Consider the following 16916-nt stretch of genomic DNA (forward strand, 5'->3'; position numbering starts at 1 on the left):
GTAATGCTGAGGGGGAGGAAATGGGAAGATAAATGGGTAATGAAAGATAATGGATGCCGGACAATGCTGCTCTTTATTTTTCATTAGCTCGTGTTCTAAATTGTTCGGGACTGTTTAATGAATAAAAGAAATGGCAGATCAGCCCTGCAACACGTGGTGCAATGTGGTATTGGCACTGAGCCCTGCAACACGTGGTGCAATGTGGTATTGGCACTGAGCCCTGCAACACGTGGTGCAATGTGGTATTGGCACTGAGCCGTGCAACACGTGGTGCAATGTGGTATTGGCACTGAGCCGTGCAACACGTGGTGCAATGTGGTATTGGCACTGAGCCCTGCAACACGTGGTGCAATGTAGTATTGGCACTGAGCCCTGCAACACGTGGTGCAATGTGGTATTGGCACTGAGCCCTGCAACACGTGGTGCAATGTGGTATTGGCACTGAGCCCTGCAACACGTGGTGCAATGTGGTATTGGCACTGAGCCCTGCAACACGTGGTGCAATGTGGTATTGGCACTGCAATAACCCGCAGGAGGACACGAACTAACAACGTTAGGATTGGTGGGAGAAGTGGACACGGGAGTTCAGCACTAAAAAATGCAATGTGATGAGAACTGCAGAAACGAAAGAAATGAGGCGGATGGTGTCACAACAATATCGGGAAACAGCTCACAGCCTAGTAAAAATGGAACAATGAACTAGTGGTAAGTTTCAGGAGAGAGAGAGAGAGAGAGAGAGAGAGAGAGAGAGAGAGAGAGAGAGAGAGAGAGAGAGAGAGAGAGAGAGAGAGAGAGAGAGAGAGAGAGAGGGAGAAATAAGAGAAAGAGAAATAGGAGACAGAAAAAGAGAGAAAGATAGAGAAACTTAACCTCCTACATTGATACATGGAAGATCAGGTCAACTGATCACATGAAGGCTCCGGCACACAGCTCCAGGCTCCTCATGTTTCTTATATGACTGTTAATGTTATTAATAAAGTTTATTCCTCTTGATGCATATAACAGACTCGTGAAACAAATGTCTCTAGAAGTAGATTTCAACGGAGCTGAGGTAGAATTACAACTCTTGCTTGCAATTTCACCAGTTTCCTTATGATAGTTCCTTTATATTTATTTCAGAAGAATTTACTTCTGAACGTCAACACATTTCAACATTAGACAACCAATAGTGACAATGGCGGGACCCCGGAGCTAAGACGTGATCCTGCAGGCACACATCAATGAAAACAAACAGGGTGAACGCACACAAGCAGTAAGGAGCACAATAACAGTTCGTAAAGTCAGACCCTAAACAATTTACTTCCGTACCGTACCTGAAGACTTCGTGCGTGGTGGGGCGACGTACCTGGAGGCCCCGTGCGTGGTGGGGCGGCGTACCTGGAGGCTTCGTGCGTGGTGGGGCGGCGTACCTGGAGGCCCCGTGCGTGGTGGGGCGGCGTACCTGGAGGCCCCGTGCGTGGTGGGGCGGCGTACCTGGAGGCCCCGTGCGTGGTGGGGCGACGTACCTGGAGGCCCCGTGCGTGGTGGGGCGGCGTACCTGGAGGCTTCGTGCGTGGTGGGGCGGCGTACCTGGAGGCCCCGTGCGTGGTGGGGCGGCGTACCTGGAGGCCCCGTGCGTGGTGGGGCGGCGTACCTGAAGGCTCCGTGCGTGGTGGGGCGGCGTACCTGGAGGCCCCGTGCGTGGTGGGGCGGCGTACCTGGAGGCTCCGTGCGTGCAGGAGCGCCGTACCTGGAGGGCCCCGTGCGTGCCAGGGCCGTACCTGGGGGCCCCATGCGTGCAGGAACGCCGTACCTGGAGGCCCCGTGCGTAGCGGAGCGCCGTACCTGGAGGCCCCGTGCGTGCAGGAACGCCGTACCTGGAGGCCCCGTGCGTGGTGGAGCGCCGTACCTGGAGTCCCCGTGCGTGCCAGGGCCGTACCTGGAGGCCCCGTGCGTGCCAGGGCCGTACCTGGAGGCCCCGTGCGTGCAGGAACGCCGTACCTGGAGGCCCCGTGCGTGCCAGGGCCGTACCTGGAGGCCCCGTACGTGCAGGAACGCCGTACCTGGAGGCCCCGTGCGTGCCAGGGCCGTACCTGGAGGCCCCGTGCGTGCCAGGGCCGTACCTGGAGGCCCCGTGCGTGCAGGAACGCCGTACCTGGAGGCCCCGTGCGTGCAGGAGCGCCGTACCTGGAGGCCCCGAGCGTGCAGGAACGCCGTACCTGGAGGCCCCGTGCGTGCAGGAGCACCGGACCTGGAGGCCCCGTGCGTGCAGGAGCGCCGTACCTGGAGGCCCCGTGCGTGCAGGAGAGCCGTACCTGGAGGCCCCGTGCGTGCAGGAACGCCGTACCTGGAGGCCCCGTGCGTGCAGGAACGCCGTACCTGGAGGCCCCGTGGGGGCAGGAACGCCGTACCTGGTGGCCCCGTGCGTGCAGGAACGCCGTACCTGGAGGCCCCGTGCGTGCAGGAACGCCGTACCTGGAGGCCCCGTGCGTGCAGGAACGCCGTACCTGGAGGCCCCGTGCGTGCAGGAACGCCGTACCTGGAGGCCCCGTGCGTGCAGGAACGCCGTATCTGGAGGCCCCGTGCGTGCAGGAACGCCGTACCTGGTGGCCCCGTGCGTGCAGGAACGCCGTACCTGGAGGCCCTGTGCGTGCAGGAACGCCGTACCTGGAGGCCCCGTGCGTGCAGGAACGCCGTACCTGGAGGCCCCGTGCGTGCAGGGGCGGCGTACCTGGAGGCCCCGTGCGTGCAGGAGCGCCGTACATGGAGGCCCCGTGCGTGCAGGAACGCCGTACCTGGAGGCCCCGTGCGTGCAGGAACGCCGTACCTGGAGGCCCCGTGCGTGCAGGAGCGCCGTACCTGGAGGCCCCGAGCGTGCAGGAACGCCGTACCTGGAGGCCCCGTGCGTGCAGGAGCACCGGACCTGGAGGCCACGTGCGTGCAGGAGCGCCGTACCTGGAGGCCCCGTGCGTGCAGGAGAGCCGTACCTGGAGGCCCCGTGCGTGCAGGAACGCCGTACCTGGAGGCCCCGTGCGTGCAGGAACGCCGTACCTGGAGGCCCCGTGGGGGCAGGAACGCCGTACCTGGTGGCCCCGTGCGTGCAGGAACGCCGTACCTGGAGGCCCCGTGCGTGCAGGAACGCCGTACCTGGAGGCCCCGTGCGTGCAGGAACGCCGTACCTGGAGGCCCCGTGCGTGCAGGAACGCCGTACCTGGAGGCCCCGTGCGTGCAGGAACGCCGTATCTGGAGGCCCCGTGCGTGCAGGAACGCCGTACCTGGTGGCCCCGTGCGTGCAGGAACGCCGTACCTGGAGGCCCTGTGCGTGCAGGAACGCCGTACCTGGAGGCCCCGTGCGTGCAGGAACGCCGTACCTGGAGGCCCCGTGCGTGCAGGGGCGGCGTACCTGGAGGCCCCGTGCGTGCAGGAGCGCCGTACATGGAGGCCCCGTGCGTGCAGGAACGCCGTACCTGGAGGCCCCGTGCGTGCAGGAACGCCGTACCTGGAGGCCCCGTGCGTGCAGGGGCGGCGTACCTGGTGGCCCCGTGCGTGCAGGAACGCCGTACCTGGTGGCCCCGTGCGTGGTGAGGCGGCGTACCTGGTGGCCCCGTGCGTGCAGGAACGCCGTACCTGGTGGCCCCGTGCGTGCAGGAACGCCGTACCTGGTGGCCCCGTGCGTGGTGGGGCGGCGTACCTGGTGGTCCCGTGCGTGCAGGAACGCCGTACCTGGAGGCCCCGTGCGTGCAGGAACGCCGTACCTGGAGGCCCCGTGCGTGCAGGGGCGGCGTACCTGGTGGCCCCGTGCGTGCAGGAACGCCGTACCTGGTGGCCCCGTGCGTGGTGGGGCGGCGTACCTGGTGGCCCCGTGCGTGCAGGAACGCCGTACCTGGAGGCCCCGTGCGTGCCGGCGCGCCGTAAAAGCACTCACCATACAAATTCCTAATGACGTAATTTCCACTCATAAAGAGACAAGTGTACACAAGGGAGTACTTCGCACCCACGTGATTGGCCCTCGTCCTGGCCCTGTGTTGCTGCTCCATGGCTTGTAGTGTTGCTGCTCCATGGCTGAGGGTGTAGTGTTGCTGCTCCATGGCTGTGTTGTGTTGCTGCTCCATGGCTGAGGGTGTTGTGTTGCTGCTCCATGGCTTGTAGTGTTGCTGCTCCATGGCTGAGGGTGTTGTGTTGCTGCTCCATGGCTTGTAGTGTTGCTGCTCCATGGCTGAGGGTGTAGTGTTGCTGCTCCATAGCTGTGTTGTGTTGCTGCTCCATGGCTGAGGGTGTTGTGTTGCTGCTCCATGGCTGTGTTGTGTTGCTGCTCCATGGCTGAGGGTGCAGTGTTGCTGCTCCATGGCTGTTTTGTGTTGCTGCTCCATGGCTGTTTTGTGTTGCTGCTCCATGGCTGAGGGTGTAGTGTTGCTGCTCCATGGCTGTGTTGTGTTGCTGCTCCATGGCTGAGGGTGCAGTGTTGCTGCTCCATGGCTGTGTTGTGTTGCTGCTCCATGGCTGAGGGTGTTGTGTTGCTGCTCCATGGCTGAGGGTGTTGTGTTGCTGCTCCATGGCTGAGGGTGTTGTGTTGCTGCTCCATGGCTGTGTTGTGTTGCTGCTCCATGGCTGAGGGTGCAGTGTTGCTGCTCCATGGCTGAGGGTGCAGTGTTGCTGCTCCATGGCTGTGTTGTGTTGCTGCTCCATGGCTGAGGGTGTTGTGTTGCTGCTCCATGGCTGAGGGTGCAGTGTTGCTGCTCCATGGCTGTTTTGTGTTGCTGCTCCATGGCTGAGGGTGTAGTGTTGCTGCTCCATGGCTGTGTTGTGTTGCTGCTCCATGGCTGAGGGTGTAGTGTTGCTGCTCCATGGCTGTGTTGTGTTGCTGCTCCATGGCTGAGGGTGTTGTGTTGCTGCTCCATGGCTGTGTTGTGTTGCTGCTCCATGGCTGAGGGTGTAGTGTTGCTGCTCCATGGCTGTGTAGTGTTGCTGCTCCATGGCTGTGTAGTGTTGCTGCTCCATGGCTGTGTATTGTTGCTGCTCCATGGCTGAGGGTGCAGTGTTGCTTCTCCATGGCTGAGGGTGCAGTGTTGCTGCTCCATGGCTGAGGGTGTAGTGTTGCTGCTCCATGGCTGAGGGTGCAGTGTTGCTGCTCCATGGCTGAGGGTGCAGTGTTGCTGCTCCATGGCTGAGGGTGTAGTGTTGCTGCTCCATGGCTGAGGGTGCAGTGTTGCTGCTCCCTGGCTGAGGGCGTAGTGTTGCTGCTCCACGGAGGTGTGGTAATTGGTGTGGTGGAAGTGGTGGTAGTGGTGATTTTCATGTAGTATATATCCATAGTAGTGATTTTATGTAGTACTACATATAATTATCCATATAGCATCTTTAAATTTGATAAACATTTTTGGTAGATTTATTAATAAAGATATATTTTTAATATTAAACAATACAGTATAACGATACGAGGTATGAGAATTCTGGCGAGACAGTGTAGGCTTGGTCAGGTCTACACCTTCACGTGGAGCAAGTCATACACAGTATAAAAGGCCAAGAGGTGCATTGGTACCCCTAAGCCTGTGGACGTGAACACTTGGTACCCCCCGTGAACACTTGGTACCCCCGTGAACAATTGGTACCCCCGTGAACACTTGGTACCCCCCCCCGTGAACACTTGGTACCCCCCGTGAACACTTGGTACCCCCCGTGAACACTTGGTACCCCCGTGAACACTTGGTACCCCCCCCCGTGAACACTTGGTACCCCCCGTGAACACTTGGTACCCCCCGTGAACACTTGGTACCCCCCGTGAACACTTGGTACCCCCCGTGAACACTTGGTACCCCCGTGAACACTTGGTACCCCCCCCCCCGTGAACACTTGGTACCCCCCCGTGAACACTTGGTACCCCCCGTGAACACTTGGTACCCCCCGTGAACACTTGGTACCCCCCGTGAACACTTGGTACCCCCCGTGAACACTTGGTACCCCCGTGAACACTTGGTACCCCCGTGAACACTTGGTACCCCCGTGAACACTTGGTACCCCCCGTGAACACTTGGTACCCCCCGTGAACATTTGGTACCCCCCGTGAACACTTGGTACCCCCGTGAACACTTGGTACCCCCCCCCCGTGAACACTTGGTACCCCCCGTGAACACTTGGTACCCCCCGTGAACACTTGGTACCCCCCCGTGAACACTTGGTACCCCGTGAACACTTGGTACCCCCGTGAACGCTTGGTACCCCCCGTGAACACTTGGTACCCCCCCCGTGAACACTTGGTACCCCCCGTGAACACTTGGTACCCCCCGTGAACACTTGGTACCCCCCGTGAACACTTGGTACCCCCCGTGAACACTTGGTACCCCCGTGAACACTTGGTACCCCCGTGAACGCTTGGTACCCCCGTGAACACTTGGTACCCCCGTGAACACTTGGTACCCCCGTGAACACTTGGTACCCCCCCGTGAACACTTGGTACCCCCGTGAACACTTGGTACCCCCGTGAACACTTGGTACCCCCCGTGAACACTTGGTACCCCCCCCCGTGAACACTTGGTACCCCCGTGAACACTTGGTACCCCCCGTGAACACTTGGTACCCCCCGTGAACACTTGGTACCCCCCGTGAACACTTGGTACCCCCGTGAACACTTGGTACCCCCGTGAACGCTTGGTACCCCCGTGAACACTTGGTACCCCCCGTGAACACTTGGTACCCCCGTGAACACTTGGTACCCCCCTGTGAACACTTGGTACCCCGTGAACACTTGGTACCCCCGTGAACACTTGGTACCCCCGTGAACACTTGGTACCCCCCGTGAACACTTGGTACCCCCCGTGAACACTTGGTACCCCCCGTGAACACTTGGTACCCCCGTGAACACTTGGTACCCCCGTGAACACTTGGTACCCCCCCGTGAACACTTGGTACCCCCCGTGAACACTTGGTACCCCCCGTGAACACTTGGTACCCCCGTGAACACTTGGTACCCCCGTGAACACTTGGTACCCCCCGTGAACACTTGGTACCCCCCGTGAACACTTGGTACCCCCCGTGAACACTTGGTACCCCCCGTGAACACTTGGTACCCCCCGTGAACACTTGGTACCCCCCGTGAACACTTGGTACCCCCCCGTGAACACTTGGTACCCCCCGTGAACACTTGGTACCCCCCGTGAACACTTGGTACCCCCCGTGAACACTTGGTACCCCCCGTGAACACTTGGTACCCCCCGTGAACACTTGGTACCCCCCCGTGAACACTTGGTACCCCCCGTGAACACTTGGTACCCCCGTGAACACTTGGTACCCCCCGTGAACACTTGGTACCCCCCGTGAACACTTGGTACCCCCCCGTGAACACTTGGTACCCCCCGTGAACACTTGGTACCCCCCGTGAACACTTGGTACCCCCCGTGAACACTTGGTACCCCCCGTGAACACTTGGTACCCCCGTGAACACTTGGTACCCCCCGTGAACACTTGGTACCCCCCGTGAACACTTGGTACCCCCCGTGAACACTTGGTACCCCCCCCGTGAACACTTGGTACCCCCCGTGAACACTTGGTACCCCCCGTGAACACTTGGTACCCCCGTGAACACTTGGTACCCCCCGTGAACACTTGGTACCCCCCGTGAACACTTGGTACCCCCGTGAACACTTGGTACCCCCCGTGAACACTTGGTACCCCCCGTGAACACTTGGTACCCCCCGTGAACACTTGGTACCCCCCGTGAACACTTGGTACCCCCCGTGAACACTTGGTACCCCCCGTGAACACTTGGTACCCCCCGTGAACACTTGGTACCCCCCGTGAACACTTGGTACCCCCCGTGAACACTTGGTACCCCCCGTGAACACTTGGTACCCCCCGTGAACACTTGGTACCCCCCGTGAACACTTGGTACCCCCCGTGAACACTTGGTACCCCCCGTGAACACTTGGTACCCCCCGTGAACACTTGGTACCCCCCGTGAACACTTGGTACCCCCCGTGAACACTTGGTACCCCCCGTGAACACTTGGTACCCCCGTGAACACTTGGTACCCCCCGTGAACACTTGGTACCCCCCGTGAACACTTGGTACCCCCCGTGAACACTTGGTACCCCCCGTGAACACTTGGTACCCCCCGTGAACACTTGGTACCCCCCGTGAACACTTGGTACCCCCCGTGAACACTTGGTACCCCCCGTGAACACTTGGTACCCCCCGTGAACACTTGGTACCCCCCGTGAACACTTGGTACCCCCCGTGAACACTTGGTACCCCCCGTGAACACTTGGTACCCCCCGTGAACACTTGGTACCCCCCGTGAACACTTGGTACCCCCCGTGAACACTTGGTACCCCCGTGAACACTTGGTACCCCCCGTGAACACTTGGTACCCCCCGTGAACACTTGGTACCCCCCGTGAACACTTGGTACCCCCCGTGAACACTTGGTACCCCCCGTGAACACTTGGTACCCCCCGTGAACACTTGGTACCCCCCGTGAACACTTGGTACCCCCCGTGAACACTTGGTACCCCCCGTGAACACTTGGTACCCCCCGTGAACACTTGGTACCCCCCGTGAACACTTGGTACCCCCCGTGAACACTTGGTACCCCCCGTGAACACTTGGTACCCCCCGTGAACACTTGGTACCCCCCGTGAACACTTGGTACCCCCCGTGAACACTTGGTACCCCCCGTGAACACTTGGTACCCCCCGTGAACACTTGGTACCCCCCGTGAACACTTGGTACCCCCCGTGAACACTTGGTACCCCCCGTGAACACTTGGTACCCCCCGTGAACACTTGGTACCCCCGTGAACACTTGGTACCCCCCGTGAACACTTGGTACCCCCCGTGAACACTTGGTACCCCCCGTGAACACTTGGTACCCCCCGTGAACACTTGGTACCCCCCGTGAACACTTGGTACCCCCGTGAACACTTGGTACCCCCCGTGAACACTTGGTACCCCCCGTGAACACTTGGTACCCCCCGTGAACACTTGGTACCCCCCGTGAACACTTGGTACCCCCCGTGAACACTTGGTACCCCCCGTGAACACTTGGTACCCCCCGTGAACACTTGGTACCCCCCGTGAACACTTGGTACCCCCCGTGAACACTTGGTACCCCCCGTGAACACTTGGTACCCCCCGTGAACACTTGGTACCCCCCCGTGAACACTTGGTACCCCCCGTGAACACTTGGTACCCCCCGTGAACACTTGGTACCCCCCGTGAACACTTGGTACCCCCCGTGAACACTTGGTACCCCCCGTGAACACTTGGTACCCCCCGTGAACACTTGGTACCCCCCGTGAACACTTGGTACCCCCCGTGAACACTTGGTACCCCCCGTGAACACTTGGTACCCCCCGTGAACACTTGGTACCCCCCGTGAACACTTGGTACCCCCCGTGAACACTTGGTACCCCCCGTGAACACTTGGTACCCCCCGTGAACACTTGGTACCCCCCGTGAACACTTGGTACCCCCCGTGAACACTTGGTACCCCCCGTGAACACTTGGTACCCCCCGTGAACACTTGGTACCCCCCGTGAACACTTGGTACCCCCCGTGAACACTTGGTACCCCCCGTGAACACTTGGTACCCCCCGTGAACACTTGGTACCCCCCGTGAACACTTGGTACCCCCCGTGAACACTTGGTACCCCCCGTGAACACTTGGTACCCCCCGTGAACACTTGGTACCCCCCGTGAACACTTGGTACCCCCCGTGAACACTTGGTACCCCCCGTGAACACTTGGTACCCCCCGTGAACACTTGGTACCCCCGTGAACACTTGGTACCCCCCGTGAACACTTGGTACCCCCCGTGAACACTTGGTACCCCCCGTGAACACTTGGTACCCCCCGTGAACACTTGGTACCCCCCCGTGAACACTTGGTACCCCCCCGTGAACACTTGGTACCCCCCGTGAACACTTGGTACCCCCCGTGAACACTTGGTACCCCCCGTGAACACTTGGTACCCCCCGTGAACACTTGGTACCCCCCCCGTGAACACTTGGTACCCCCCCCGTGAACACTTGGTACCCCCCGTGAACACTTGGTACCCCCCGTGAACACTTGGTACCCCCCGTGAACACTTGGTACCCCCCGTGAACACTTGGTACCCCCCGTGAACACTTGGTACCCCCCGTGAACACTTGGTACCCCCCGTGAACACTTGGTACCCCCCGTGAACACTTGGTACCCCCCGTGAACACTTGGTACCCCCCGTGAACACTTGGTACCCCCCCGTGAACACTTGGTACCCCCCGTGAACACTTGGTACCCCCCGTGAACACTTGGTACCCCCCGTGAACACTTGGTACCCCCCGTGAACACTTGGTACCCCCGTGAACACTTTGTACCCCCCCCGTGAACACTTGGTACCCCCCGTGAACACTTGGTACCCCCCGTGAACACTTGGTACCCCCGTGAACACTTGGTACCCCCGTGAACATTGGTACCCCCCGTGAACACTTGGTACCCCCCCCCCGTGAACACTTGGTACCCCCCCCCCCCGTGAACACTTGGTACCCCCCGTGAACACTTGGTACCCCCGTGAACATTGGTACCCCCGTGAACACTTGGTACCCCCCGTGAACACTTGGTACCCCCCGTGAACACTTGGTACCCCCCGTGAACACTTGGTACCCCCCGTGAACACTTGGTACCCCCCGTGAACACTTGGTACCCCCGTGAACATTGGTACCCCCGTGAACACTTGGTACCCCCCGTGAACACTTGGTACCCCCCGTGAACACTTGGTACCCCCCGTGAACACTTGGTACCCCCCGTGAACACTTGGTACCCCCGTGAACACTTGGTACGCAGCAACATATTTTCAAGAATGTGTCGAGGAAGCTTTGGTATGATCATGAAGGAATATAAAACATTAAACTCCGTATGTTTGGAAACAGTGTACAGAACGTCCTCCCTAATGCACTACCATGAAACTGTTCATAAATGGCTTTGTCATAAAAGTGAACAACAACAAAAGGAACACATTCCTTAAGAAATCTGCAATAACAAAAAATAGTTAAATGTTTTATGAGATTTGCTTCTTCAGGTAGTTCTAACCTAGTTACTGTTGGGTTTGATTCAGGTAGTTCAACAGTTGTGTGGGGGATTTGCCTCGACTGGGTATAAGATCTTGCTCCAATGAGCATACATATACATATAAATATCCCAATAGTAATGTTACCTCAGAAAACCTCAACTACACAATATATCATATAATATCAAATATTTATATCCGCAACTGGCACATTTATATACGACAATCAACAAAATTATCATGGTAAATGTTCATCCCTAAAATCTTGGATGCCTTGCCACTTTACTCAGCGGTCTCAATATGTTTACTCTAGTGCCTCTGGCCACCCCGGTGCCTCTTGGGGATAATTAGTGCATGGAGCTAATGGAAATCACATGAGAAAACAACATAAGAACTCGCCTTCCAGTGCGTCACTCCGGAGCCTCGTCTGGATTCTGACCACCAACGTCGTTCAAATACGCCGTGATACTTCTTTTTTCAGCTCGTCGTCCGAAAATGATGCCTCCCAAACAGGCACACACGATCCTGCAATCACCAACAAAGAAATAATATCCTCCCATACCAAAGAAAAAGTAAATATGTATATATTACTGCACGCGTGAGGCCCCACAAAAATATTCTGGTTACAAGTATACTGATCTGCCCGAAATGCTGCGCGTACTAGTGGCTTTACAAGATTGTAAATACTATGCTATGTATTCTCTCTAATCCAATGTACCTTCTTGTATATAAATAAATAAATAAATAACAAGTAACATCCATAGAGTCCCCGCTGGCGACATACGGCAGCTCTGGCCGTGCCTATATATACCGCCAGCACCGTCCGCCGCCCCGCACTCTCACACACCTGTCGACGGGTGCACGCTGCTCTCCTCCTCTGGTCATGACAGCCTCGTGACCATCATATACGCGGTATATTCCTGCCTAATCTGACAATCCCTGTACAGGTCATCTCCACGAGACTAATAATCATCACTAAACATTGTCACTTATGAATAATGGGTCAAATTTGGTCAACTCTTACCTATACAGATGCGAGGCTTGGCGGGCTGAAGAAATATTTCTCTCAACCAGTGGTAATGATCTACTCTTATGGTCGTCTTCATTACAATGAGCCGTGACTCCTGGTGGTGGGCGTGATATACACGGCCGCACTGCCACAGGGACACATTAAGCTGTCTGCTTCAACAAGAAACTCTTCACACTGGGTCCAACATGGCTACTCCCAGTGGCGCTCCACGACGTCCATCGTAAACTTCTAGACCTACTTGCACGTCGCCTCGGAGTGCCCGACGGTACAGCGGCCGTCCCTCCTCTGCCGGCCTTCCTTGTCAATCTTTCACTGCTTAGCCAGCCGACTAGCACTCGTTTTCAGTCCAATTAAGCACATTAAAGTTCCAGACACTTGAAAGTGAGCCGGCCAGACCCGTTGGCGCCATCCGTGTGACTCTTAGACCAATCACAGAGCCTCATCTCTGCCTACGTCACAGCCCAGCCTCTCCTGATTGGCTACTTGTGACGTCACCTCCCCCCCCCACCCTGTCTTCCTCAGCAGTCCCTCTCATCGCCATTTTCTTTAATTGAATATAAATGAGGTATTACAGTGCATTAAACATGCATTTTCTCCAAAATAAAACTTCTATGGTTAAGAAACTTCTGAAACTACTGGGTTTGTTGCTGGTGGTTCCCACTTAGTTGTTGTTGGTGGTTCCCACTTCGTTGTTGTTGGGTTTGTTGCTGGTGGTTCCCACTTAGTTGTTGCTGGTGGTTCCCACTTAGTTGTTGTTGGGTTTGTTGCTGGTGGTTCCCACTTAGTTGTTGCTGGTGGTTCCCACTTAGTTGTTGTTGGTGGTTCCCACTTAGTTGTTGTTGGGTTTGTTGCTGGTGGTTCCCACTTAGTTGTTGCTGGTGGTTCCCACTTAGTTGTTGCTGGTGGTTCCCACTTAGTTGTTGTTGGTGGTTCCCACTTAGTTGTTGTTGGGTTTGTTGCTGGTGGTTCCCACTTAGTTGTTGCTGGTGGTTCCCACTTAGTTGTTGCTGGTGGTTCCCACTTAGTTGTTGTTGGTAGTTCCCACTTAGTTGTTGTTGGTGGTTCCCACTTAGTTGTTGTTAGTAGTTCCCACTTAGTTGTTGTTGGTAGTTCCCACATAGTTGTTGTTGGTGGTTCCCACTTAGTTGTTGCTGGTGGTTCCCACTTAGTTGTTGTTGGTGGTTCCCACTTAGTTGTTGTTGGGTTTGTTGCTGGTGGTTCCCACTTAGTTGTTGCTGGTGGTTCCCACTTAGTTGTTGCTGGTGGTTCCCACTTAGTTGTTGTTGGTAGTTCCCACTTAGTTGTTGTTGGTGGTTCCCACTTAGTTGTTGTTAGTAGTTCCCACTTAGTTGTTGTTGGTAGTTCCCACTTAGTTGTTGCTGGTGGTTCCCACTTAGTTGTTGCTGGTGGTTCCCACTTAGTTGTTGCTGGTGGTTCCCACTTAGTTGTTGTTGGTAGTTCCCACATAGTTGTTGTTGGTGGTTCCCACATAGTTGTTGTTGGTGGTTCCCACTTAGTTGCTGTTGGTAGTTCCCACTTAGTTGTTGTTGGTGGTTCCCACTTAGTTGTTGTTGGTGGTTCCCACTTAGTTGTTGTTGGTGATTCCCACTTAGTTGTTGTTGGTGGTTCCCACTTAGTTGTTGCTGGTGGTTCCCACTTAGTTGTTGCTGGTGGTTCCCACTTAGTTGTTGTTGGTAGTTCCCACATAGTTGTTGTTGGTGGTTCCCACATAGTTGTTGTTGGTGGTTCCCACTTAGTTGTTGTTGGTGGTTCCCACTTAGTTGTTGCTGGTGGTTCCCACTTAGTTGTTGTTGGTAGTTCCCACATAGTTGTTGTTGGTGGTTCCCACTTAGTTGTTGCTGGTGGTTCCCACTTAGTTGTTGTTGGTGGTTCCCACTTAGTTGTTGTTGGTGGTTCCCACTTAGTTGTTGCTGGTGGTTCCCACTTAGTTGTTGCTGGTGGTTCCCACTTAGTTGTTGTTGGTAGTTCCCACTTAGTTGTTGTTGGTGGTTCCCACTTAGTTGTTACTGGTGGTTCCCACTCAGTTGTTGCTGGTGGTTCCCACTTAGTTGTTGCAGGTGGTTCCCACTTAGTTGTTGCTGGTGGTTCCCACTTAGTTGTTGCAGGTGGTTCCCACTTAGTTGTTGCTGGTGGTTCCCACTTAGTTGTTGTTGGGTTTGTTGCAGGTACTTTCTACCTAGTTGCTGCAAAATAATTGCTCAACATGGAAACCCACTCAGTGTTGGAGAATACATTAAAGAATCAGGGCAAGAATGCTGCTCTCCTTTTCATTTTGAGGAGTTTTTTTCAGAAAAGGAAAATATTCAGTGCACAAAGAATTTGCCAATGAGTGGAAACACAGTAAAAGATAGAATATTAAAGTTGGTGACAAAGAAGCCACAACACCTAACAGAAGATGCTGATACATGTAAATCACTTTCCATTTGTCGTGATGAGAGCACTGATGGTACATCATCAGCTAGGCTATCTATTGCTCGGTTTGGTAGGGGAGATGAAGTAAGAAAAGCACTAGTTGGTAACGTTGCCCAAAAATACCATAGGGGCTGAAATATGCATGAAAGTAATAAACGAATTGTCTAAACAATAGTTATTGTGACAACTGAAGGTGCGCCCAGCATGATTGGTTAAGGTGGTTTTGTTAATGTGTTTGAAAAATATGTTCGAGATTCACTGTTAGGCTTTAATTTTATTGTTCACGAGAGGGTTTTCAGAGCAAAAAAAAATAGCTTTAAGGAACGTAAAGAAGTGATGAAAATTGTAACCAAGATAATTCGCTATGCATGATTTGGAAAAATGAAAATCTTAGAGCTTACTGAACGAGGTGAATTCGGTGTACACAGGACTTCTTATGTACAAAACAATTCGTTGGCTCAGCTCAGGTTCACTCCTGAAACAATTTGTTGAGCGTGTCTCTCTCTGTCATGTCATAGACTTTTATACAGTACTTTATATTTTATCACTTTTGTTGTGTCACTGTGATCTTTGGAGTTTCATACAACAATTTTTTAGATTTATAATCAAGTTATCTATTAACCGGAAGCTAGATGCTGCTTTGTGTATTTAAGATGATGCAGCAAAGCATGTCATTTACATGCTTTTGCCTTCAAAATTTCCAGTTCTGTTTTCTATCTAAAATTCTGGGACGACATTAATGTACTGCATACCAGGAAAGTTAGTCGTGAACCAATACCTGGTTGATAAGGTTCTGGGAGTTCTACTCCCCAAGCCCGGCTTTGACTTGTGAGAGTTTGGTGCACTAGGCTATTGCTTGGAGCGGCCCGCAGGCCCACATACCAACCACAGCCCGGTTGGTCCGGCACTCCTTGGAGGAAACAATCTAGTTTCCTCTTGAAGATGTCCACCTCTTCCAATACGTCCTCTATTCTGCCTTTCCCCTATGTACTGCCTCGAACACTGTAGACAAAGGTGAATCATTAGCGTAGGAGACTGCCTTCACTCTCTGGGCTCACTGATCCCCAGTTAGCAGGAGGGATCGGGGCGGCTCGTTCAGAGAAACTCCGCCAATCCCGCCACACAATGGGAACACAGGAGCTGTCGTGCTGCCCCGGGCTTTGTTCGCCCCGGAGACCTTCCTGTAGTACAGGAACCGTGTGGTGAACCAGCACTCCCGGGAGATGAACCGTGTAGTGAGCCAGCACTCACGGGGGATGAACCGTGTAGTGAACCAGCACTCCCGGGGGATGAACCGTGTGGTGAACCAGCACTCACGGGGGATGAACCGTGTAGTGAACCAGCACTCACGGGGGATGAACCGTGTAGTGAACCAGCACTCCCGGGGGGGGGATGAACCGTGAGTGCTGGCATTTTGGTCTTTCCAAAAGACATATTTGTGACATTATCGTATGACTGATCACGGCAGTTTGATAGTGGAATTAATAATTTATTGTGTTGAGGGACAGGCAGCCAGTATATATATATATATATATATATATATATATATATATATATATATATATATATATATATATATATATATATATATATATACAATACATGTTAGGCTTATATCGAGCCCCTTTCCCCCACGATTTAAGCGATTCCATTTTGTTCTTAATGAGAACAAAATGGAATTTTGTTCTCATTAAGAAAAATCCAGGACAGTGTCTGTTAGATCCTTTGGTCCATGAGAGAAGGTGGGATGAACGTCAAGAAACGTTCCACAGGGTCACAGTCGTTCATATATCGGACAGTAAATGTCAGTTGATCTGTGTGTGAGATCTCCGCAGTGGCATCTACACTTATTGAATAATACTTTGACTCTCACTTCTTCAAGAATAGTACAAAGAACCTGTTGTCCCATTAATTCAATATATTACAAACAATATTTGCAGATAAATATGACGCATTCCCTTCACTAGGATTTCTATACATTTTAATTGTTCTTCCAAGAACGGGCCAAATTCGCCTCTCAGACAACACTCAGCCCCCCTGTTTAAATCTCTATACATGCTAAACATAACCTCACTACACACATTCTATTGTGTCAATTACATTTACAAAACCCAGTTCTGAAATTCTTCTTGGACAGATGTAATAGAACACAATCACCACACCAGAAATAAATATATCTTTGATATCCCCAGAGTCAAACTTAATCTGTGTAAACATTTTACGCAAATAAAGGGATCTGGTCTATGGAACTCACTCCCTAACGAATTGAAAAGCTGACAAACTTTTGCCTTATTCAAAAATAAAACCAAAACGTACCTAATTTCATCCTCATAGTTTCCTACCTGGTGCTTTAAACTCACACTGTATCTAGTGCTACCCACTCCCCCAATATATGAGCATATGCCATACAACTTTACCATTGTAATCACTGCTATCAT

At 54.0% G+C, this 16916-nt stretch overlaps 1 protein-coding gene across 1 annotated transcript; it reads right to left on the bottom strand.

The window, feature by feature from the left end:
• Positions 1-3915: 3915 nt before the first annotated feature.
• Positions 3916-5169, bottom strand: LOC138358064 (putative proline-rich protein 21). Its single transcript, XM_069315533.1, has one exon. The coding sequence runs from the start codon at positions 5167-5169 to the stop codon at positions 3916-3918; it is 1254 nt and encodes a 417-aa protein (XP_069171634.1).
• Positions 5170-16916: the final 11747 nt, after the last annotated feature.

This window comes from Procambarus clarkii, chromosome 81 (assembly GCF_040958095.1).
Source record: "Procambarus clarkii isolate CNS0578487 chromosome 81, FALCON_Pclarkii_2.0, whole genome shotgun sequence".
Taxonomy (NCBI): domain Eukaryota; kingdom Metazoa; phylum Arthropoda; class Malacostraca; order Decapoda; family Cambaridae; genus Procambarus; species Procambarus clarkii.

Bases quoted from the DNA above. Each gene is read 5' to 3' on its own strand.
- LOC138358064 (XM_069315533.1), bottom strand. From the start codon at position 5,169: ATGGAGCAGCAACACTACACCCTCAGCCATGGAGCAGCAACACTGCAC.